A 25550-nucleotide genomic window follows, 5' to 3' on the forward strand; every position below is an offset into this window, starting at 1 on the left:
GTGGATGCGTCATGAGTTAGAGCGCACTGGGCTGCTTTAATGCGCTCTAACTCACAAGTGTAGCCATGCCCTAAGTAGCAGTTCAAGCCCCGCAGGTCTACTATGGGCTGCAGACCGCCCTTGTCTTTGGTGATTAAAAAGTATCAGGAATAGAACCCCTTGTTCCTGGACTCCACAGGAACTACTTCCACCACACCCAGCTGTAGTAGACCCTCCACCTCCTGTCCGAGAAGATTCTCATGAGAGGGGTGTGACATTGCACCCCATAATGCTTTATGGAAATATGCTTACGAATGTAAATATGTCATGACTGGAATATGTTTTATGCTTCATATGCCATGTAACATATCTCTGCAAAGGTTATGATCTACTGAATATATTCCTCCTATTTGTATGCATGTATCATTTTTGTATTCAAAGTTATTAATATTTGGCTATGTACTTGTTTAATTTTAAATAGCCTCAGTGAAGCAGTTGGTTAGCTTCCTGAGAAAAGACTATTCTCAGTAAGTGCCCAATCAAGAAACACTTAAGCCAACAATAAGAAAAGGAGTACTTGTGGCACCTGAGAGACTAACCAATTTATTTGAGCGTGAGCTTTCATGAGCTACATGCTCAAATAAATTGGTTAGTCTCTAAGGTGCCACAAGTACTCCTTTTCTTTTTGCGAATACAGACTAACACGGCTGTTACTCTGAAACATGTCATTAAGCCAACAATGAACTTGGAGACACCAGTCCACATCTGAGCTTTCCCAGGCATGTGGCTTGGCTGGTAAGGAACTCAGTCATGCATGGACATGTGACTTGCCCATATGACTCCAAAAAGAAACTGGGACAAAGGACAGTAACTGCAGGGGGTGTGAGTGATTACGGGACCCAGACTAGAAGGAGGCTAGTCTGTAAAGGAGGCTTATTGGAACTTCTCTGAGGGTGAGATTTTAGCTGTATTCAGCTTCTTACTGTATTAGGTTTTATTTTATTTTTCTTGGTAATTCACTTTGTTCTGTATGTTATCACTTGGAACCACTTAAATCCTACTTTTTGTATTTAATAAAATCACTTTTTACTTATTAACCCAGAGTATGTATTAATACCGGGGGCGGGAAAACAGCTGTGCATATCTCTCTGTCAGTGTTATAGAAGGCAAACAATTTATGAGTTTACCCTGTATACACTTTATACAGGGTAAAACAGATTTATTTGTGGTTTGGACCCCATTAGGAGTTGGGCATCTGAGTGTTAGAGACAGGAACACTTCTTACGCTGCTTTCGGTTAAGCCTGCAGCTTGTGGGATGTGGTTCAGACCTGGGTCTGTGTTTGTAGCTGGCAAGCATGTCTGGCACAACCAGGCAAGGTTCTGGGGTCCCAAGCTGGCAGGGAAGGCAGGGGCAGTCTTGGCACATCAGTTGGCAGCCCCAAGGGGGTTTCTGTGATCCAACTCGTTACAAGGAAGAGGGACGGGGAGGGTGTGCGTGAAGGGAGGGGGGTAGAAAGTAACTGAAAGGTGTAACTCTGTGCCACCATACTGAGGACCCATCGGTCCAATATTATAGACGCCCATGCAGGGAGGAAGGAAGAAAGGCCTGTGATGGGTTGGATCACAGAAAACCCCTTGGAAACTGCCAACTGATGTGCTGGGACTACCTCTAAGCCATTTTTCCTGCCAGCTTGGGACTCCAGAACCTTGCCTTGTTTGAGCCAAACACTCCTATTACAAACCCAGACCCAGGTCTGAACCACATCCCCCAACAGCTGCAGGCTTAACTGAAAACAGCTTAAGAAGTGTTCCTGTCTCTAACACTCAGATGCCCAGCTCCCAATGGGGTCCAAACCCCAAATAAATCCGTTTTACCCTGTATAAAGCGTATACAGGGTAAACTCATAAATTGTTTGCCTTCTGTAACACTGATGGAGAGATATGCAAAGCTGTCCCCCCCGCCATTAATACATACTCTGGGTTAATAAGTAAAAAGTGATTTTATTAACTATAAAAAGTAGGATTTAAGTGGTTCCAAGTAATAACAGACAGAACAAAGTAAATTACCAAACAAAATAAAATAAAACATGGAAGTCTATGCCTAATTCAGTAAGAAAGTGATTACAGATGAAATCTCACCCTCGGAGATGTTCTAGTAAGCTTCTTTTTCAGACTAGTCTCCTTCTAGTTTGGGTCCAGCAATCACTCACACCCCCGTGGTTATTGTTCTTTGTTCCAGTTTCTCAGGTATCCTTTTGGGGTGGAGACGCTATCTTTTAAGCCAGCTCAATACAAAATGGAGGAGTTTCCAGAGGCTTAAATAGACTTCCTCTTGCTGCAGGACAGTGACTCTGTGTCTGCAGAGCTGGCGAAAAAATCACGTGTGCAACATTCTGGAAGTATCACTGAGACTTAGGCCCATCTCTGCCACTCTAGTCCTGCGCCAGTCACCCAAAGGGCAGCACGAGCCCCAGGAGAGATGAGGAGTCATCGGCCGGAGAAGTCTTGGGAAGGTTCCAAAGTGAGGTTTGTTTTTAAAGCAGAGACTTTGGGGAAGGAGATAAGGAAACAGCACTGACAAATTTTCCATTTTATTTAAAAAAAAATTCTAGCAGCAAAACCAGTAACAATTTGAAAACAAAGAGAGACCATGACACAGAAAGAGAGAGGGTTGGGTTTTGTGGGATTCCACTTCATTCACTCAAGTTCCTTGTAGCGGGCAAACATGACTCTCCTGACAGCATCCCGGTATGTTTCATTGGACTGCCTTTTGCTGGGCTTCCCTTGGGTTCCTAAGCCAGCTCCCTTCTTCTGACCTTCTGCCTGAAAACAACACAGACAGCTTGTTTTCACAATTCTTTGTGTTCTCCTCATCAGCTCAGGCTGCCAGGGAGATTGCGTTGGCTTTATTTGACAGCTGTACTAATGACCTGGAAAAGGGGTTACATGGTACACTAACATGCCCAGAGAATACAGAATTGAGAGGAGTTGCTGATGCTGCCGTGGACATAGAAAGCCAGACAGCAAACAATCTAGGAAGACAGACTCCAAAGCATGGGCAGTCAGTGGGGAGGGAACAATCCAGGAAGCAGCGATGCTCAGAGCACCAGGATGGGTGGGAGCGGACAAGAGGCAGTGGCAGCATGTAATACAGCCAGTAATGGAGGCAGTCAGAACCAATTTGATTTGAGGAGGACACTGAGCAAAGGAAAAGAGGCTGAATCTCAGATCTCACAATCTTTCTCATTAGCCTGTCTGAACATCACAACTCTCAGTTGCTCTCCCATCACATGGGATTCCCACAGGCTCTCCTAGCTTGCTCTGAATTCTGACCTTGTGAACGATCAGTATCGTAGAGCCAGTGATTGTATTATGCAATACTGCCTGCCTAGAGCGACCCAACTAAATATTTCCCACAGCGTGGGAGTTGTGTTTACTTTTCAATGCTAGTTATTTGGATGCTGAGGGTCTGATCAATTCAACCAAGGGATCCAAGTCTCCAGAGGCTGAATGAAGCACAAGGCCCTGTATTAACACGAAATGGGAGGAGAGGACCTTCCACCTTTGTGGCTTCTCCTTGAGAGCTTGACAGGATTGTCATGAGCGGAGGAATCTTGTTTGCAGGTCAGCCTCCCAGGGCTCATCTGAGCTGGCTTTTCTACAGTGCCAGGGGGCAGCTGCAGGGGTCTCCCAGCCAGGTCAGAGTGAGCACCTGGGGACATTTTCTGACCATGTTTGAACTGGAGAGGGAATGGTGTGTTTGCTGCCTGGGACAATGAGCGTTCAAGCACATGCGTTACATTCCAAGCCTCAAATGATCTGCTTTGAATTATACACTGGATCAGAACACGCAAAATTCACAATGCATGCTATGTTGGGGAGTTAAATACATCCTCCATTCAGGGGACAGAAAAAATACCATGTGACATACGTAACCAATACCACACATATTTCACATATAGCAGCCAGCTAGTCACGTGCTAGTCTCATAAGGCAAAACATTTCAAAGAAATCCCCACATTATTTCAAACAAATGCCATTTGAGACTGCTTGAACTGCAAGGGGTAAAATGCAATGACTACATTGTTCATTATGGCAAACTCCCTCCACTGTACTTGTCAACCACCACTGGCACGTGATTGGGCTCAATGCAAGTGAACCGGAGTGAAATTTCAGTGCCTGTGCTATACAGGAGGTCAGACCAAAGGATGTAATGGTCTCATCTGGCTTTGAACGGTACAAATCTACGAATAGGGGCTATTTCCCTCTTTCAGAAGCTGTGCACGATTCTGATCTCACCAGGCGGATCCCTACCCCCACATTTCTTTCAGATGGGAATGGGAAATGCTACCAAATTCAGGATTGCACCATCTGATTTTAAAAGGAAAGGAAGGTGTTTCACCTCTACTGGCGATGTCATGCCCTGCTGCTGGCGTCCCAGTCCTGAGCCTTCCTTCCAGCCCATAGCCTGCAACATGCGGCTTCCTTTGTTATTACTATCGATTCTTGCTTTACTCACAGGGTTATGGTCACTACAAAAAGAAAACAACTATAAGTATCCATACACATCGCTTTATTCTATTTTCCAACATGGTACCATGGATTTCAACACAGAATTGATTGCACCTTGGATAACATCAAGGGCTTTTTGCAAAGATGCTCCCATATTGCGTGCATGAAACATGCTGTTTGAGGCTTATTTTGGGTTCACTATGGTGCATTATGCATGCATAATTCAGGCACATTTTGGAAAATGTAGCTCCTGAAGTCCAGCTTCAAGGTGATCTGCAGGGGAGTGGGAGGGGAAATGGGTGCATATCCTTAACAATATATTCTTTAAGATACCCAAAGAAGGCCTGAAAAGTTTTACGTACACATGCGTATACATACAGGGTTTGGTTTTTATATATAAACTTTGGAAATATCAGGAATGGGAAGTCTGGCCCCTCCTTTCTTACTGGAGCTTTTCTTCTGAACACTGAGCTGGGAGGAATTGGGATCACACTCTCAGATTTGAGCTGAAGGGGTAAAGGTGTCCAATTTTTAACAAGGAGAGTTTTTCTTTCAACTGTTCTCACTGATCATTAGCAAGAACAAATACCTTTCAACAGTCTGAACAACAATCACTTCCCCTTTCAGTCAGGTTCCACTTTTTAGGTATCTATGCTTTCACGCACACAGTAAATTCTCCAGTCATCTAATCTCTTCCAGGAAGAACGGAGAAGACAAAGACCTGACTTTCTGATCCACAAAACACACAGGGAAAAGCCTCCTTCCAAACCTTCACATGTCAAAAAGAAACAGGGAGCACAAACCCATTTCTCCTCTTTGAAGGTCACTTTTAAGCCAGCCTAGCAAACCCAAGGGTTTTATTCTGCCTAGGGTGCCTTGGCACCTGCAGACACACCATGGCGCTGTGCCCCAAGCACAGGCAGTGCTCTCTTTGTTCAGCCACTCTGACCGAGAAGGAAAAATGCCAAGTGTGTCTGTCTCAGCCGGAGCAGATGAAAACATGGCCCTGCTCCTCCTCCTCCTCCTCCAGCCTGTTCTGCTCCCTTCTCTCTCTCTGTCATTCCAAACTACAGACAGGAAGACAAGGAGAGAACCAGTTGGAACAACATCCCCTGAGGAGCCTGGGAAGGGACACTCACCTGTCCCAAATACCTGGCTCCCAATTTCCTAGGAACAGGGTAGCCAGGCTCCTCTCTTCACCAGCAAGGATCTGGTCCCAGCTTTAAATCCCCCCCTCCCCTGCCAGCACATGTTGCTCATTTCAAAGGGCCCCACTGTACAATTGGCATCGAGGCCACTGAAAGGCCAGAAAATTCATGAAAGGCTAAAACTCCACGTTGCTTTACACAGAGAATGCAGCCAGCTGTCCAACCCTTCCCCCCCTCCTCCGGCTGCCCTGCTGGCCTCATCTCCTCCAACTACACACAATGTGACAGTCTGGCGCACCCAGCTGCTGACAGCACCAGCAGCTCTGAGGAGTCCCGGATGCCCTGAAGGAGGCGGAAGAGCAGCTGGTACCTCTCAGAGTCCCAGGCCTCCTTCAGTCGTTTTCTCTCTGGTGAGTCCAGGCGCTGGAATCTCTCTCTCCGGTCATTTCCCTTGTCTTTAATCTTCCCCTTTACAGTGAGCAGAAGAGAGTTAGCATTAGTAGAGAAGCTATGACTGAGTCACTGCCCTGCCTGCAGCTCCACGGGGAGCAGAAGTCTAGGTAATTGACATGCTCCCCATCACCGTAAGACCCAATTGCCTCCAAGTATTTGTAAAGCCACAAAAGAGTCATCTTCTCCGCCCTCCTTCCCTTCCAGCCTGCAGGGAGATGCCTGGTTAGTGATCAGGGCGATATGTTTGGGGAGTGAGGGAGACTGCAGAACACAGCTTTTCCTCAATAAGTCATTGCCCTTCGTTCTGAGGGCAGCCAGGCCCCAGCGCCGCTTTTGTGGCATGAGTTCCACAGTCTGGGTCTGGTCCTGTGGAAATTCGGTTTCCCACACTCACAAACATCCCTCTGTCGGGGAGGGAAAAAGGCTCTCAGGTAGCTGGGACCAACTCCAGGGAAGATTTTGTTTATTAGACAAGAGAGCTGGATTCTGGGGAGCAGGCACAAAGGGGGACCTGGTACACACTCACCAGTGGGTTAGAGTAGCACACTGCATGTGGCCCAACAAAGCTAATAGATGGGACTGTCCTTCTGGGATTCCCAGGGATCAGCTGGAACTGCCGCTCAGTGCACAGAGAACTATCAACATGCGGCACCTGGGGCCAGAACGCTGCCGGCAGCTCCTTCGCTAGCCCTTCCCTCAGTTCAACCTCCAGTCTGGCGCTTGGGGACCTGGGCCTCCTGCGCTAAACCACTCGGCAATCTGGGCACAATTTCAGAGCTGGGGGCCTGCTCAGAAGGGCCCCTCACTCAGCTGCAGAGATGCATGGGCAGAGATACTATGGGGCAGGGTGCGAGTCTAAGACCAGAACAGTATGGGCGATGGGCTGTATCGATCAATAATGCTGAGAAGGGGGCCCAGGACTGGAATAACGGGGCTGCGGGTCAGGACTGAGCTGCACTGGCAGAGCTCTGCATGCTCCTCCCAATCCAGACTGCTGGGTGACAGAGCTCTGCCATGGTTAAATCTTCTGGCCTGCCTTGCTGCACCTCCCTGGCTGCCACCTTACTGTGGCCAGCTCTTCTCGCTCTCTCTCAGCCTGCACGAATAGCCTCTGCACGGCCCGACTGTCCTGCGAGAAAATCAACAGCTGCTGCTCGTGAGTACAGATCACAGCTGGTCCTATGGCCTGGAATATTTGTCCTCTCAGCCGCCCCACCATCAGACCAGGCTAACCATGACATGTTCTAGCCATGTGGCTGGGTTGGTGGAGAGCCTCTCAGACTGGCATCCTTACGCACATGGAGCTTGGCTGGAAGCACTGATATATCATCAGCTGGGCAATGCAACCAAGGAATTGAGTCCAAGCCCCCTGGGATTAAACAGGCCTGCAAGCTTGGCCCATTGTCAGTCACCTGCACTGATACCCTGTGTACAGCTGGGCTCTACCAGCCTGGTTTGCATCCAAATCACATCTGTGGGCAGTCTGGAGTGTGGGGCAGGGGAGCCGGGGTGGGCTAGAGCTCTCTGGCAGGTTTGCAGCTGGACTCCAGCAGGGCCTAAGCAACCTCTGACATCACCATTAAACTATTCTAGAGGCACCTCTAGGGCTCCTGTCCTAACAGTGCAAAGGTGGAGCTGCAGCCCTGCAAATCCATGTCCCAAGGTTGATGGGGGCTCTGGAAACTGTCACATGCTTTGAACGGAGTAACTAACCAGCTGGGGTATAACAGAAGAGGCTGGAGTTGCCCACCACCTTGATCTCATCTCCTGACTCCAGGGGCAGGCATTTCTCACTCCAGTTTATCCTGGGAGTAACCCCATTCTAATGATTGAGATCAACGTAAGAGATCCCTGAGATAGAAGAGATACATTGGATCCAGCCCATTCCCTTTCCTGAGCAAGGCAGAGAGCCAAGCTAGCAGACACAGCCACTTACTGTCTGATACTCTAAGCCAGCAGCTGAAGAGCTGCTTTCTTGGCCTACTGACTGACTGCTGGATAAATAGAAGGCTTTTATAGCCCTGTGTCTGGCACCATTCCACGGGGCCTCCCTCACCATGTCACAACATTGCTCCCAGCAAGTCCAGCATCCAGCCCACTTGGGATCAGACCGGAGCTTAAGCTGTGGCTGACACTGGATGGGGAGGGAGGAATATGGACATCAGCCACCCCTCCAGCATTGCAGACACCAAACTCCTGCTGCTCCCCATGCTCCATAGGGTGTGTGCTGGCCCCTGCTTCACAGACTGGAATGCTCCAGCTCACATGAGCACAGGGGCAGCCTGCAGGGAGCCCTGTAAGGCACACAGTGCTGGTGAAACAAGAACCACTTTACATCCAGGTGGGCTGATGGAAATCAAAGCAATTGAAATCAGTGATTTCAAGCCTTGATGTAACCCATCAATTTTAATCATGTTTTGCATCTGTACTTCAGTTATTGCCCTAAAGAGAGGCTGATTCTCATTGGTCGGAAACCACTAAAACATGTTGATTTGCAGGTAAACAGCTTTTTCACTAAATGTGATGCTACTTTTCGCTAACCAGGAAGATACCCAATATTTACATGCCTTTATTTAAGCCACTCGACAGCTGCACTAATTTTGCATACAAGTTAGGGTACCCTGAACATCCCACCAGCTCCAGTTGGAACCTCCTCTTTTTGCAAGGACAGCACCACACCAAGGCCATGCCCAGAGCCATTTGAGAGGAACAGCAGACTCAGGCTGTCGTCTGGCCGACATACTCATCTCTAAGGTCATACTTTGTACCAAGGGCCACAGCATAAGACTCCCCAGACTGCACATGGTTTCCAGGCTGAAATCTGAATGCTTACAACATGTGCATGGTGGCGGCAAGTGAACACTGGGGGTTGGCTGTGGGTTAGCGCAGGATCCTGCTTCGGCAGGGTGACAGATGTCGAGTGCTGAGCTAAAGCCTCCCCACCTCCACATGCACACACCTCTCGCTCTCTCCTCTCCAGATATGCCAGCTCTTGCTCGGATCGTTTGATCTTCCTGTGAATCTCCAGGTTTTGCTGGAAGGAGGAAAGCAGAAGTCTCTGTCAGTGGAGAAAGCAAACAGCTGGAATCATGGATTGAATCTAGATGATTTGATCTTTGATTTTGTGCCCAAACAAACTTAACCTGTGACCTCCTGCCTGAACTGCATATATTAGGCCATAACCTCCCACGCCGCTCAGCATTGCTGCTTTCATTTAATATCTATGCACTGGTTTCTGCCCTTGGACAGTCAGATGTCTTTCCTTTCTCTTCCCAGCAAAGCTGTAGAGCATAGAATCACCGTCAATGCTTCATAGCCTTTTGTGTTCAGAGAGCATGTGAATCTGTACTTACTGAAGTGAGCTGGCTGAAGCTGTGCAGAACGCAGGCAGGTACTGTCCTCGCTTCTGTCTCTGCAACTCTGCCTGCATCCCCCTCTGTGGCCCACCCCACACCCTGAACTGTGTCGCTGTGTGTAGAAAATAATGTCTCAAGATTCAGGTAGTAAGTGCTAGTTTGTATGGAGCACTCTCAGAAGTACCCAGCCAGGAATCCACATCACCCAACAGCAGGCTCTCTTCATCCACCCCATCAGAGAACTAGCTGGTAGCACATCCCAGGACAGGTATGCTCAGCCTTATCCCTTTAGCGCCCCATCTTGCTGAGGCAGGTTAGCCAATAACCACCCTACAGCACTGATGACTTTCTATACCTCATCTTCACACTATGTCCCAGGTGTAAAGGCACACAGCTCTCCTTAGGAACCCATGGGAGAGAATGCTCCTGTTAGCCTGCTGGGTTCTGCAGCCCATAATACCTCACTTCAGCTAGTTACAGAGCATCCATACATGTTGTCCACACACAAAGGCTCTGAACAGAGAGGCATTGCGGGCTACTGAGGCAGCATCCGATCAGTTCCACCCACCCAACTCCTTCCCCTTCCCTCACAAATCACAGGCTAAGTCAATTGCAGCCCCGAAGAGTGGGACTAGCTGGGGCCCCCATAGGCCCTCCAGTACCTTGTGCAAGTTGGAGAGTTGCTGATGCTTGATCAGCACTTCCTTATTGGGGAACTGCCTCCTGCACAGTAAACAGGCCAGCTTATTCCAGTCGGTCAGCTTGTCCTCATCAAAGTCAGGCTTCCTGGGCTGCTCCTCCCGCTGCCTTGGCAGATGGGGAGGCTGTGGCGGCTGCGATTGCACCTCCTCTTCCTCCTCCTCCTCGTTGTCGCTGTCTCCTCCATACTCACCCAGGAGCCCTATCAGAGGGTTCACCACCTTGGGCTGCAGACAGAGCAGCAGAGGATAATGCCACTTTGCAACCCCAAGTCTGTTCCGCCCTGCCAGGCCCTGCTGCCTCATGTGATATCCCCACCTCAGTCTCTGCCTGAGGAGAAGGGGGTGGCATTTCAGCAGCGTGGGCACCACATTGAAGGAAGCTAGCAGCTAAGTAGTCAAATGTCCCCTGTATTCCCAAGATGGGGTGCCTGGCCATTAGCTACCCAGCCATATATTTAAGCACAGGGGATTGCCTCTCCAAGTCAGGAGGGACTAGGGATGGGGTGTGCAGCAGGATGGCTCTTTCCTGTATGCCAGTTGCAGTGTCACTCTCCCTGGATTTCCCAAACCCTTAAAAAGAGGCCACGAATCTTGAGCAAAACAAGTTCTGAGTTAAACAAAACCAAAAAAAACCCTCTGCAGTTCTCTGAATGTTCCTTTCTCTGGCTGATGAGCACCAGAAGCAGAAGTCATCCTAAAGCCAGGGTGTAAATCAAGGGGGAGCTAAAGAGATGCCAGATGCAAAGACAGCAGCCTCCAACCCCACTCCATCAGAAGTCTGCATAAAGCTAAGCAAACAGCATGGGGAGGTGGGGAGCGGAGGAGAAGGGGGCCAAAGCTTTGGGATCTTTGTGCAAATGGAGGGACCCCCGTCTGCATTCCTCTGCACTCCATACCCTGAAGCAACGGGGTTTGTGCCAGGAAAGCTCAATAGAGGATCAGGTCAAGATTCTATCTAGTTTAATTTTTCACCACTAACAAGCCAAACAGCAACACATGCTACGGGGTGTCTTACCGGGGCTGAGCTCTCTTCCTTCTTCGCTATGGGAGGCAATGGTTTTTTAAAGATGTCTTCCGCAGGGGGCTTCTCCTCTACAAATTCATTCTGAAACATCCAAGATCAGGAGATAAACCAACAGTGTCCCGGAGAGCAAAGTGAGAGTCTCCAAAGAGCGGCTGGGAACTCACTTAGCGAGCATCCCTGACAGTCAGTCAGTCAGTCAGTGGAAGGACGGAAGGGTTTCTCTGAGGTGGATCACGGCTGCCAGCTGGTTCCATATTGCAGCTCCCCTCTGGGCACAGAGGTTAACAACTGTTCGTATTGCAATAGCACTTGGGGGCCACAGTCCAGATTCGGGGCCCCACTGTTCTAGGTGCTGTACAGAACAGTAAAAAAGGATGCCTGCCCCTGTCAAGGTTCCTTCCCCACTCTGAACTTTAGGGTACAGATTTGGGGACCTGCATGAAAACCTCCTAAGCTTACTTTTACCAGCTTAGGTTAAAACTTCCCCAAGGTACAAACTATTTTACCCTTTGCCCTTTGACTTTCACTGCCACCACCAAACGTCTAACACCGGTATTATTATTATTAGGAACGAGTTCATTTGGAAACGTCTTTCCCCCCAAAACTTACCCCCTTTTTTCTGGGGAAGTTTTAACCTAAGCTGGTAAAAGTAAGGTTAGGAGGTTTTCATGCAGGTCCTCACATCTGTACCCTAAAGTTCAGAGTGGGGAAGGAACCTTGACATGGTGGCAGAGCGGTGGGATTAACTTGAAATCATTTTGAGATCAATTTGAGATTTTCTGAACCAGAAGCACAGATTTTAAAAGGGAATTTTTTTTTCCTTTGGGCTGCTGGAAAGCAGGTTTCCAACTGAAAGCAGTTAGAGTTTTTTTCTCTGCTTTGGGGCCAGAACAGAGACAAAAGGGAATTGTCTTTTGTGAGCTGGAGTTTTCTCTACCTAAAGGCAGGGTAGTTAACCTCCTACAGGGAAATTCACCAGTCTTCACAGACCTGAAGAAGATTTTTTTTTTTACCTAAGAGCAACCAGAGGGGTTTTCTGCCTATTTGCCTGGAGACAAAGGTGTTAGGGTTTGTTTTGTTTGGTTTTTTTTGGTTGTTGCTGTTGGTTTGGTTTTTTTTAGGATTTTTCCGTAGGCTGACAATCACTATCAGAGAATATAGGTATCATATTACAGCACAGCAAAATTTGTTTTCTTTCCAACTCTCGGGTATAAAGTTAGTTAAAAACAGAGAGGTTAGGATGACAGACTCCACAGTTCAACAAAAGCTGGAATTAGCCAGATTTGAGGCTGAGGAAAAACAAAAGGAACATGAAAGACAGGCAGAACTCAGACAGAACAGGAATGGAGTCTTAGAACTTAGTAAGTAATCTAGCTAGATATGCGTTAGATTCTGTTTGTTTAAATGGCTGAGAAAATAAGCTGTGCTAAATGGAATGGATATTCCTGCCTTTGTGTCTTTTTGTAACTTAAGGTTTTGCCTAGAGGGAGTCTCTATGTTTTGAATCTAATTACCCTGTAAGGTATTTACCACCCTGATTTTACAGAAGTGATTCTTTTTACTTTTTCTTCTATTAAAATTCTTCTTTTAAGAAACTGAATGCTTTTTCATTGTTCTTAAGATCCAAGGGTTTGGGTCTGTGGTCACCTATGCAAATTGGTGAGGATTTTTATCAAACCTTCCCCAGGAAGGGGGGTGCAAGGTTTTGGTGAGGATTTTGGGGGGAAAGACGTTTCCAAATGTGCTCTTTCCTAATAAAATAAAACCAGTTAGACGTTTGGTGGTGGCAGCGAAAGTTCAAGGGCAAAAGATAAAATAGTTTGAACCTTGGGGAAGTTTTAACCTAAGCTGGTAAAAGTAAGCTTAGGAGGTTTTCATGCAGGTCCCCACATCTGTACCCTAGAGTTCAGAGTGGGGAAGGAACCCTGACAGCCCCAAACAGCTTACGATCTAAGCTCTGCCTGAACCGGCTGAAGAGTTTGTCCCCTCCTCCCTCCAGCCCAGGACTGCTGCCTGGCTCTCCTGTCCATTTGTGGTTTGGGGATATGGGCTGGTTGCTCAGGGCATGCAATTGGGCGCGACACAGAGATACATTTGCTGGCATGTTGTCTTTATGTACCATGGGGGTTTTGGTGGCAGTTCTGTTACGATGCCCAGGTGCCTTTGGCATTAGGGGCCTATGGGTTACAAAAGATTCCTAGACTCCAGGGCCTGCAGGGACCATTGTGCTCATCTAGTCTGACCTCCTGGAGAACACAGGCCGGAGAACGCCCCACAATCGTTCTTGGAGCAGAGCTTTTAGAGAAACAACCAGTCTTGAGTTAAAAATGGTCAGGGATGGAGAATCTACCACGGCCCTGGGTAAACTGTCCCAATGGCAAATGACTCTCCCCGTTAAAACACGTACGCCTTATTTCCAGTCTGAATTTGTCTAGCTTCAACTTCCCACCCTATAGCTGCGATCTAGCCATAAAGAACGGGAGGGTGGTCGTGACTCTCAGGTGGAGAATCCACACTCTGCAGTGACTCTTCTGCTCTTTCACTGCCCCTGCTCTCCCTCCTAGACCTTCAGGAGAGCCCCTCTTAGCTCCTTCTTCACAGCTCAGCTGCCGGGCCTTAGACACTGGACCATTCTGATCACAGAGACGATTTACCTTCGCTGAAGTACTTCTGCCTCTCTCCTTTCTGTCCCTGCTAGATGTCTCCTTCCTTTCGCTTGTCCTTTCATGGCTCCCATGCCTCCTTCCCCGGCCGTTTGTAGGGGATGACACTGCTTCTTGGCCCACTGTGACTTGTTTCTGAAATGGAGTGTGTGCAAGAAAGTTAGCGAAAAGCAAACGCCTGGATCCCAGCATTAGACTGATAAGATGGAGACAGCAAAGGAAAGAGATTGCAAGGGCAAAGGAACTGAAGGAGAATGAGACAGTGGGAGTGGTACTGTGGACTTGGCTGGAACGGGGGTGGGGAGTCAATGGCACAGTAACCCTGACCACAGCCACAGGATGCTGATGGCTACTGTCCGTGGGGAAACAGCCCTCCATGCGGTTGAGAAGACCTGCTCTGGATAGTGCTTTCCCAGCAGGGCTGTAGCTAGCACTCTAGGCTCTATGGACACAACAATGGCTCAGCCGTACAGCCAGAAGACGGAGCGAGCAAGAAGACCAGAGATAAAGCTTGGTTTTCACTGTCCATCACATAATGGTGGCAGTCATAGAATCATAGAATATCAGGGTTGGAAGGGACCCCAGAAGGTCATCTAGTCCAACCCCCTGCTCAAAGCAGGACCAATTCCCAGTCATGTGCTTTCAGTCTCTGGTGAGGTCCAGCAAGGGCACTCTGCCCATGGAATGTCTGATGAACAAAGCAGGGACACAGACCTCTGAGGTGGGACTCTAGGGGACAGGGAAGAGCATAGGCTGGAGTGAAGCACCCTTTAGAGCAGTGATACTCCGACTGAGGCTCAGGAGTCGCAAGTGGCTCTTTAACATGTCTCCTGAGATTCTTTGCAGCACGTGATATTAAAACACTGTGTGATTTCATTATTAACCAGTCTAAGTTATTAACCAATCAGGATGCTTTTACTATGTTATTAACCAATTGTAGTTAATAAAATAATACTTGGTCAGTCATTTTGCTGTAAGAATTAGACAGATTAGAAAGATTGGATTAAAAACTAAATATTTTCCTTGTCATACTGTTTAAGTATGACTATATAATACTATAGTAAATGAAACAATGAATTCACACGACTGTGGTCCTTTTGGGTAATGTCGATCACTAATTCAGCTCCTGAACCCCTGAGGTCTGAGTATCGCTGCTTTAGTGAGTTAACTGAACCAACGTGAATCCAATCAGTTCCAAATCTCTCCTCCCACCAAGTCAGTGCTGTGGACTCTCCTGGGAAGGCAGAGCTTCTTGAACTTTCAGGGGCACTAAGCAGGGGACAGGACGTGGAAATAAAGCCCAATCTGTATTCCCATATCCCAGACCTCCTTCAACTGCACCATCTGACTCCACAGGGGAAAGCGGCACCAACGCTGTGAAATGTGCTTCTTAGAGGAGAGTTCACACAACCTGCTATAAAACCAGCTAGGTGTATACTCCCCTGCCCACCCACTCACCTGTGTCTTGGGGTCGTAGTATAACCCAGCTATAGGGTCATAGTAGTTCCCAGTGTCAGGATCATAGATGAAAGTGGACACATCTGACGGAGCTAAATGGGAAGAGAGAAGAGCCAACATCAGATTCGCCCTAGGAGAAACTTTTACAAAAATACAGGTGTGCGCAAATATTGAGCTGGTGGAAGGACGACCAGCCCCGGAGATGGAAGCCCTCTCTCCACAGAGCACATACAGTGCAAGCTTCCCCACACTGCTCTGCCAATATCTTTCACTCCTCTAAGGCCGAGAAGATGAATTCGTTTTCATGACCCATCCAGCTCCGACTTTGGTGGTGCCAGTTAATGCAATGCAGGCACATGCCCACTGGCACCTGGACTGAGACCACCAGCTGATTTCATTTAAAGGGACACAGACAAGTTGAAATCTGGTCAGTTTCAAAAGAATGACTTAAAAGTGGTTTGAGAACCTGTCCTTGCCCCTACTTGACAGGTGTGTGCCTCTACAACGAAAGCCGCTCAGAAACAGGAGGGGAAACACTGATCCTACGGGGCGCCCATGAAACGGGCTGCACACAAAGTGCTGTCAAAGGTCTCAGGCAGGCACATCAAGGAATATGAAGAATTTTTTTTCTCTCTAATCACCATCAGTAACAGTGATCTGAGATGTCACAAGTAAGGATAGTCAATGCCACACAGAAGTGCAATTTTTTACATGCTATTTGTACAACCCTCCCATACAATTCCTGTAACTAAAAGAGATCGGGGGAAATATTTCTCTATTTTTTACACTGGATGATTGACTGTGTATAGTCAGTTTTGCTACTTTCCTTGTACAATCAGTTGGTTTCCCCCGTCTGTGTGGGTCTTTTACACACCGCAAGGGGGAGAGAAAAACCATAACAAAACAGGACAATGTGATCGTAAACCCAACAAAACTGGTAGGGGAACTGAGAGGCGAGAGTAGGACCAGAGCCCACTTTCAGCTCTTAAAAAGTTGATTGATTTCAAGTTGACAGTGCTCCTTTAAGCACCTATAAAGAAGAAGAGAATCCACTGTAAAAGCAAGGTAGAGCTTAGCCTTACACTGTGCTCGGCTGTGTCTCTGCGATTCGGCACCTCTCCTGTCCCTCATGCCCCTTTTGCCCTGGAACAAGAGAACTGTTTAGACACAGGTCACAAAAGGAGACTATCTGGCAAGCACTCCTCTCTCACATGGGCTCCAAGAATGCAGGGTGACATGCCTTCAGCCACTTCAAATGGAGGAAGAGCCGGCATCGCTTTTCCTCTAATAAGGGGAGAGATGTACTCTCCCAAGGCCTGATCCAAAGCCCACTGAAGTCAAGAGAAAGACCCATTTACTTCGGTAGGTTTTGAAAAGGACCCCAGTTCAACATACACAGTGATCTCCAACCTGTGCTGTACACAGAGAACATTCCACATCCCATCTTCCCCATGCCATACAGAAGAGATCCTGCCCCCACCTTGGATTGTCTGTAGCTGTTTTTTTAAAAGGCTCTTACGGGTAAGTACTTTTCTGAAGTTATGGCAGATAATGAGACAAGTATTGATTAATAGACATAAGCCAAGAGAGACTGATTAACTCTGTGAAGGCATTTCAGAGTACAGGCAACAACAAGTTCAGCAAACTTTGTCCTTGGACAGGAAATTGGCTAAGCAGAACAATACAAAAGCTACTGAATTTCTGTTGTGTGAACTGTAGACTAGTAAAGAAGACAGTTGCATTAGTTAGACTAGATGATCACAACGGTTCCTTCCAGTCATGGACTCTACAAGGAAAAAGTTAACATGATTACAATCCTTCTGGGAGGTGGTTTCTCGCAGGATGCTCAGTTCACCTTACACAGGAGGTACTTTGAAATAAACCCCCAAACCACTTACATTTATAGCACGTTTGCTTACAGCTTACAAATCACTTTATACATCTCTGATGATCCAACACACCTGTTTGCACCAATCCATTAGCTTACTGTTCTGTACCTGTCCTTATGTCACTTCTGGACACTACATTTGAAACCAGTTGCCTCTGAAGGTACTTGTCCACCAACGTAGAATGAATGTATTTTGTCTTTGACAGGCTTTTTCTTTGCTAATGTCAAAAGCTACGTTTAGCTTTGCGGAGTATTGTAGGATATATATATCTATCTTGACAAGAGTGAGCCAAGTGGACAGAGTTGTGGTAAAGCCATAATATAATATGGTATGCCCTATGCTCAATAAGTGTGAACTGGCTAATACAAGCCAGACTATTCGATCCCTTCAAGTGTCTTCCCTGAACCCTCTACCCTCGGTACTGAAGGTCTGACCACGGTGTTATAGACTGAACGGTGCATGTTGCAATGCCTAGGAGTTTGGAGCAGAGCAGAGCAAAATGTAAGTTTCACCCTTGGCTTAGTGTTCTGCCTTCAACCCGGGGAGTTTTTGGCCATTCAAAGGAAGCAGTCTGGCAAAGGAAAGCCCAGTCCCCCTGCTGGGCACCAGCAGCCCAATCTCCCCTTCAGCGTGAGTGCCATCATAGCCAACAGCACAGATGACGACAACCACAACTAGCCCCTTTTGCTAGCTACAGGTAAGTCACTCCAAGATGCAGCATTGGTGCAGACCTACCGGGTTGTAGTAGAGTTTGTTGGCCTGCTCCCCGTAGTCATTTCTAGTGAGAGAGAAACAGAATTTTCTAATTAAAACTAGGTTAGCTTCATTTTAACCTCAGCATCTTCGAGAAGACCAGCAGGGCCACAAAGAGAAGAGGAAAGTCCTCTCAACCCACATGCCAGAGGTCATATTATAGCCACCATGGATCTGCGGGGCCGCTCCTCTGTCAGATGTGAGGGGTCATTCCAACTCCAGGAAAGTTGTTGACTCAGCAAAGTCTCTGGGTACAAGCAATGTATTGAACTGGATAACCTTGCCCCCGATGCGCTCGGAAATGCCGAAGCCCCATCTCCTAACCCCCAGGAAATGGGAATTGGTCAGTGGATACCAACTTTAAAGGCCACTTGACTAGGACAGTGGTTCTCAACCAGGGGTATGCCTTCACATAGGTCTTCCAGGAGTTACATCAACTCATCTAGATATTTGCCCAGTTTTCAACAGGCTACAGAAAAAGCACTAGTGAAGTACAAACTAAAATTTCATACAAATGACTTATTTATGCTGCTCTATATACTATACACTGAAATGTAAATACAATATTTATACTCCAATTGATTAATTTTATTTGCATATGATAAAAATGAGAAAGTAAGCAATTTTTCAGTAATAGCGTGCTGTCACACGTTTTCATGCCTGATTTTGTAAGCAAGTATTTTTAAGTGAGGTGAAACTTGGGGTCTGAAAGACAATCCAGCCTCCTGAAAGGGGAACAGTAGTCTGGAAAGGCTGAGAACCACTGGACTAGGACTCTTGCCATTTGTTTTTCAGACACCCAAGTCACCTTGTCAAACTTGGATGACTATAAAGTTCCCCTCTTAAACTTCTGGGAAGGTACCTAATTACCTATCCAGGCACCTGTGAGCTATTTGGGTGCTTAACCTTTAGGCATTCAAGTATGATAACGTGGCCTCAACTGGAAAGACTAAGGCACCACAGCCCGTCGTACACTGGATAGCGTTGCCTCTCATCTTCTCTCACCTTCTCTTTCCTGTGGCTAGGTTCACAATTACGGTGTGCCCATCAATGCAGATTGGGGGATCCAGGTTTTGCAGAACCTTCACCAACTGCACCGCTTCCTGGGGAAAGAAGAGACAAGCTTGCATTCTTCAGAAGGAAACAGAAGCCCACTTCCAAAATCCAGCCATAACGGAATGAACTCTGAGGTTGTTCGGGGTGAGATGTTTGAGGCTGAACCCTGGTGAGAATACAAGTCACCCACCACACAGTGTAACAGGTTCCAGAGCTGACTGGATATAAACCAGGTCTTATAGTTTGATTACTGAATTCAGTAAATCCATATCCACTAGGGTCTCTGAGCTGCTAGGGAGAGTTTTGCTGGGCTGGAGGACTCGACCCAGACCCTCCAGGGAGGGAGCCCTCTGAAGGATGGTTTGAGCTGTGCAGGTAGCAGCAGGTTGGAGTACCGCCCTGGGACGATAAACATTACAAGAGCTCCGTCTCTTTTAAACATGTTTCAAAGACTCTTCAGATGTGAGAAAGGGGGAAGTGCATATTTGGGCTCCCTGCCCATCCTTCGGCCCCTTCACCAGCCAGGGAGTGAACTTGCCTGGATCTTGCTTTCCCTGAGGGCTGCTGTTGCCACTAGCCTCTGTGCAAGGCAAGGCCAATAAGGAGGGAGTATTGAAATGGTTCAGCCTGATACAAAGGCAGATCCCTGCAGCTGGTTGGTATGTGAAAGTTTGCATCTCCTAGAGCAGAGGTGGGAAAACTACGGCCCGTGGGAGCATCCTGCCCTTGAGCTCCCAGCTGGGGAGGCTAGCCCCCAGCCCCTCCCCCGCAGCCTCAGCTTGCCATGCGGCCAGGGCTCTGGGTGGCGCAGCTGTGAGCTCCTGCCGGGCAGCATGGTGGCGTGGCTGGCTCCAGCCGGGCAGCGTGGCTGCCAGTCCTGGTGCTCTGAGCAGCATGGTAAGGGGACGGGGGGTTGGATGAGGGGCAGGCGGTCCCAGGGCCAGTCAGGGAACAGGGGATGGTTGGATAAGCGTGGGAGTCCCGGAGGGCCTGTCAGGGGGCAGGAGTGTGGATGGGGTTGGGACAGTCAGGGGACAGGGAGCAGGGCGGGTTGGATGGGGGTGGGATCCCAGGGGGCAGTTAGGGGTGGGGGTCCCTGGAGGGGGCAGTCAGGGGACAAGGAGCAAGGGGGGTTGGATGGGTCAGGAGTTCTGAGGGGGGAATTCAGGGGGCGGGAAGTGGGAGGGGGCCAGACTGTTTGGGGAGGCACAGCCTTCCCTCCATACAGTCTCAGTGACCCTCAGGCCAAAAAGTTTGCCCACCCCTCTCCTAGAGCAACTGATGCAAGAAATTCACGCAGCTTAACGGTATCTATGATGGACTAAAGCTCAGACGGTTTGTACTGGAGAGCAAAAGGAAAGATGAAGAGTCGTCAGCCATTCCCCACACCTAGGACTAGGGACTCGGCTAGACAGACCAAAGCGGAACTAGGAAAGGCTGAAATTGGCCTGAGACTGTTGCTTCTACTAGCAAGACAAGCCTTTCCAAGGTAACTGTAGCGTGAACCTGGATGTCTATGATAGGACTATGTTTTCTCTTGCTCTTTCTCTGCACAGACCTTGGGGAAGGGTCAGGGCCACTTACAGCATGCGAGTCCAGTTCCACAAAGCCATAGTTGTCACTTCTCTGGCTAGCCCTTTTCTTAATGATGCTCACGCTGGAGGTGGAGAGACGAACAAATGGTGCCAGCAGCCCCACGATCACTTCCGGAGGGGTGAAGCGAGGAATACGCTTCAGCATAATTGCTGCAGCAGCCCAGGCAGGGGGAGGGAGAGAAGAGAAGACAAAGAACATTGCATGAAGCCAGCCTCTTACCACCACAGTGACAGCAAAATGAAAATAAACTTGTCTGAATGACTCTGATACAGCTGCTTACACAGACAGGCTGCTCACTTCCTCCCCCAGGTATAGCTTTACGTGGACGAAGACCCAGTCTCCTCTCATTGTCTGTGCCCCTGCTATCTCCGGGCCCTGTAGAAATCTGGGTCTGCCCCTCCTGATTTTGGAATCACGCACAAATGCAATCACTGCTGAATTCATGCCAGTGAGCCCCTGGCAAAGACAGACAAGAAGCAGCCAGGGCAGAAGGAGTTGAGGTCTGAGCTGGTCACTGGACCCCCTAGAGGAGACCTGAGCCAGGCTATGATTAGCAGGAAGCCTCCCTATTTGAGGACACAGAAGGGTCCCTGGGAGGGAAAGGAGGGTGGGTGCAGAAGGGGAAGAGCAGAAAGCAAGGCAGGCCCTGACCTGCTAGGCTTTTCCCAGGCCCTGTGAGCAATGAACCATCCCAGCTGGCTGCCTCCAATCTCCCACCTCCTCCCTGAACAAACCGGGCTTCCAGGGCAATTGGACTCGCTCTCTGTGCTCCTCAGAGCAGAGGGGGAGAGAGGAACAGGGCGCCAGAGCCACTCCAGCAGCACAGACCTCCTTGGGGCAGCAGATCTGGAGCACAGCACAGGGGCGGGGCTGAGACCATGAAATTAATGGTATGGGGGTAGGGGCAGCTTGCCCTGAATTAATTTCATCGAGGGCAGTTTGGCCAGGGACCACTCTCTTTCCCCAAATCCTCTCTGAGAAATCCAAGCAGGGCCTCCCTCCCCAAATCCACCAGTACCTGAGCAAGCCAGGCAGAGACACCCCACTCCCCATCAACTACCCCACCCTGCAACAGATCATGAAGCTTACTGAATTCACACTGAGGAAGCATCCCTCAGACAGGTGGCATAGGGAAAAGCCATTGCACTCTGTCAGTGACGGCCCAACCCCCAGCCAAACCCGGGTGCTCTGCACTTTGGCCCTTTGTCTGAAAGCCTGAGACTCAACTTACTTTTACTCTCGCCCTCCTGAGGTGCGGTCTGCTCAGCTTCCCTCCTGGCAGCAGGCTCCTGGCTCTCCTTCCAGGGAGGGTACCTTTTCTCCTGCGAAGGCCATCGCTCTCTGCCTTCGTCTCTCTTCCGAGGCTCGGGTTCCTGGGGCTGGCTCTGCTGCGGAGGAGCTGCATGCTGGGGAGGCTGTTTCTGAGGCTTCGGGTGTCCTGATAGCTCTTGCTCGGGTTTTTCAAGCTTGGTTTCCGTTACTGGAGAAAAGAAATGGAATGAACCCATTTTCAGTGTCCCCCCCGGCACACACTACAAACCTTGTATTTTCTCCCAACCACCGGCAGTGGGCTGGCAAACTGACTCTGCTGTCCTTTGATTAGCCACGTTTCTGAACACTTAGCAGGAACACGAAAGCTTCCTAGACTTCAACAGACAAGACATTAAAGCTCACATCATCACATCCCTGCTCCAAGAAGGAGCTCATAATTTGGCCTCCCTTTTGCCTAGGCCTACTTTCAGGTTCAGCTGTTATCTGAAAAATGGAATCCCACATGGGTTTGGAGGCTACCTCCCGGATCTGGCACAGGATCACGCCCACCCCTTACATTAATCACCCGAGACTTTTATCTACACTTTTATCACCCGAGACTATTCTTGAACACCTGTAGCCAGGAAGTGTTAGTGATTGGCCACTGATTCTCCGACCTCAGTGTTCTAGAACAGCTGCGCAATCATGGACTTGTGTAACTACAGCACTGACGGGCAATGTAACGAGATTAATTATGAATTTGATAAGTTGCCTATCCATTCCAGGTGAGGAATAACCCCCCCCCCTTCCAAAAACTCTTCTTTTGATTTGACTTTCAACATTTCTTGTACTAATTAATATTTCAGTCTTGCCTCCCCTCCCCTATAGGCTGGATCATGTCCCCTCCTGCTGCCACCCCCACCTCCATCCTAGCAGCTACTCATGCTGCCTAGACAGGAGCAAAGGAGACACGTCAGGCCCTGGCCATATTCACTGCTAACACCTGTACTGCTTACTTGATAAGATCATGGTCTCACACCTTCCTCCCTTCTCACAATGTATTTCGTTCACATGTGTCACAGGGACAAGTGCACCCAAGATATACATTAAATGAGCCAGGGATGTCAAGATTACCCAGACTAGCCAGTCAGCCAGTCTGAATGCCGTGTAAACCATATCAGGGTGGTGCGAGGCCTGTGGAATTCTCTATCTCCTGAATTTGGGCTGATCATGTTACAAGTTGCAGAATCAAGTCCACAGTGGACAGGGATGAACTGTCTGGTTCCCTGGTTACAGAGTAGTGTCTGGAGAGTATGATCTTCAGTACCTGGATTTAGGCCAGTGTCACTCCCTGAGGTATTGGAGGGATTGGAGACACTGAGTACATAACTGTACTTTGGATCCATGTCCTTCCAGGCCAGAGAAGGGTTGATGGAGATTGCTTACATCTCCTCCTTTGGAAGGCTAGAGTCTTAGCTTCAATAAAGGAAGATCTTGTGCTACCAGCCATCCCGCAAAAGAGACACATGGTGGTAACAACCCAGCCAACTATCAAATCTCCTGCTCTTGGCGAACATTAATGGGAAGGCTGTGGAAGACAACTCTCAGAGTGCATGGTCACCTCACATCTCTGACTTATGTCAGTCTGGGGCCAGTCCTGCGTGCAACACCAACTGCTGTACAGACAGATCTGTCCGCTGTCTTCAACACTGGGGATTGTGAGGAGTGGCTGACTTGCCAGCAAACCCTGGCAGGAAGCAAGGGGCTTGCCAGTCAGGTGTTTTGTCCCTCTCTCTTGGAGACCCTCTCTGGTTTCTGCTGTGCACGGTTCCACAGAGCTCTGTCTCATTCAGGGTGTACAAGGGGCTCTTAGCAAGGCCAAGCAACAAACACGGAGGATCAGCTCCTCACAAATCAACAGAACTGAAGACAGCGGATGTAGGCTAGCTGGCTGAAGCTCAGTCCAGACAAACCTGAAGTGAGGCTGACAGGATGGGGAAAGCAACCATTCCATGTGATGGAAACATCTGCCTCCTTACTGAAGATGGATCCTCTGTGACTGTTGCTTGAGGTTAAAATCAGGGCTATGGGTGGACCCCCAGCTGCTGCTATATCATTTAGCGTCAGTGACAAGGAAGGTTTTTATCAAGCCGTGTCTAACCAAGAAGTTGCAAAGGTTTTTTTCAGATGTGGCTCTTGCTCTCATAATCAATGCTTTCGTCATCTCAATATCAAACTACTGTAATACGCTCTTAATGGGGCTGAACCTTAACCTGAAAATTCAAACTAATGCAGAAAGTGGCAGCTTGCTTTGTAAGAGGAATCTCTCATGACACTAGTGCTCCGTGGTTTGCACTGGCTGGCTACTGATTTTTGAGTGGTGTTTAGGGTGTTTTGAGCTATAAATTCCTACATGGTTTGGGATCCCAACACTTGAGAGATCACCTCTTTATTTATGTCTCACTGCCTCAGCTGAGGTTGGCAGAGGCGCTAGAGTTGGCGTTCCCTAGGTTTAACTTTAGGGCCCATTCGATAGCATTACTGCCGCATATTAGACTTGCTGGATGCATCCCCTGGGGCTGCTAAGCTCTGAGAGCCCTCCAGACTGCACCAAACATTGTTACAAGTGTGCTGTGCAAATCCAAGCACCTCAGTCCTTCTACTAAACCCCAGACTTCTCTTAGAGGGGAACTCGGAGGAGGCAGGGGGTGAGGTGGGATGGGAAGTGAGAATGAGCAGAGAACCCCATTTTTCATGATAAATAACCTCTTTCTATTCCAAGGCAGCCTCTGCATATGCCCACTGGTGGGAGTCTAGTGAGAAATACATATCCCAGGAAGATGGGCTGAGGACTTTTACCTAAATGAGGGGGAAGGAGAGCCCTCGGATGTTGAAGGACTCAGGCTCCCACCCCTGGCCATGCAGAGGACAGCCAGCATGCAGAGGGAAGGTCCCTGCACTTGCGGTAGGCCATGGAAAGGTAGAAACAGAGGTGGCTGCTCCACAGATTCAGTGCCAAGAGAAGGTCCTTGTGTGACCCCAATGGGCACCGCAGTCCAGAACATTCCCAAAGCTGTGCAGCATCTAGGGAACATCCAAAGAGGGAGGCTACCCTGATGCTAACTCACCGGGGACACTGATCTGTCAGATGGCTATAACCACATATGCAGCACAAATACTGATACAGTTACACACAGGCTTATTTTAAGTTAACACAACTCCTTATGATACAAACGTATACGGTACAGGTGAGAGAACATTTATTCATTCATATCAACACTGCAGCATGTAGCTGGGTTCAGAATGCTGGCTACATACCAAGGTTTTGTGCATGATTTGCACAAGAAATTACAGAGATTAAATGTCCAACTGCAGTAACTGCATGTGTAAATTATGCACGAGCATTTTCCCATGCATTTCTACAGATGGAGCCCACAGACACCTTTCCCTCTCTGAAAGAGCATATCCACAACCCCAGACTGTGTGATGGTGATTCTCTTACTGAAGTCCTGCTCGTCGTGCACATCCTCTCCCTCCAAACCACTTTTGGGCTCTGTCCCTGGTCTGCTCCCTACAAGAAAAAGGCATAGCAGGAATTATTTCAAGGCCATCAGCCACAAAACATGCAGGAATTCACCCAACAGCTGCTTAGAGAAGGGAAGGGGTTCTCAACTTTTTTCTTTCTGAGCTCCCAGCCCCCCCCCACCCCC

General features: G+C 48.6%; 1 protein-coding gene across 1 annotated transcript in view; it reads right to left on the reverse strand.

Annotated features, from left to right (window-relative positions):
* Nucleotides 1-2555: 2555 nt before the first annotated feature.
* Nucleotides 2556-25550, reverse strand: part of RBM6 (RNA binding motif protein 6) — a 150067-nt gene continuing 127072 nt past the window's right edge. The window contains exons 9-22 of the mRNA XM_084632910.1: nt 25343-25411; nt 21821-22069; nt 20578-20738; nt 18943-19040; nt 17920-17962; nt 16378-16438; nt 15296-15387; nt 13829-13972; nt 11166-11255; nt 10112-10375; nt 9053-9127; nt 6011-6108; nt 4383-4512; nt 2556-2803 (exon numbers count right to left, since the gene is read on the reverse strand). Coding sequence (XP_084489036.1) covers nt 2678-2803; nt 4383-4512; nt 6011-6108; nt 9053-9127; nt 10112-10375; nt 11166-11255; nt 13829-13972; nt 15296-15387; nt 16378-16438; nt 17920-17962; nt 18943-19040; nt 20578-20738; nt 21821-22069; nt 25343-25411 — 1700 coding nt within the window. The 3' untranslated portion in view covers nt 2556-2677. The remainder of the gene's footprint in view (nt 2804-4382; nt 4513-6010; nt 6109-9052; nt 9128-10111; nt 10376-11165; nt 11256-13828; nt 13973-15295; nt 15388-16377; nt 16439-17919; nt 17963-18942; nt 19041-20577; nt 20739-21820; nt 22070-25342; nt 25412-25550) is intronic.

The sequence above is a fragment of the Lepidochelys olivacea genome (assembly GCF_965140295.1).
Source record: "Lepidochelys olivacea isolate rLepOli2 genome assembly, chromosome: 7".
Classification (NCBI taxonomy): Eukaryota; Metazoa; Chordata; order Testudines; family Cheloniidae; genus Lepidochelys; species Lepidochelys olivacea.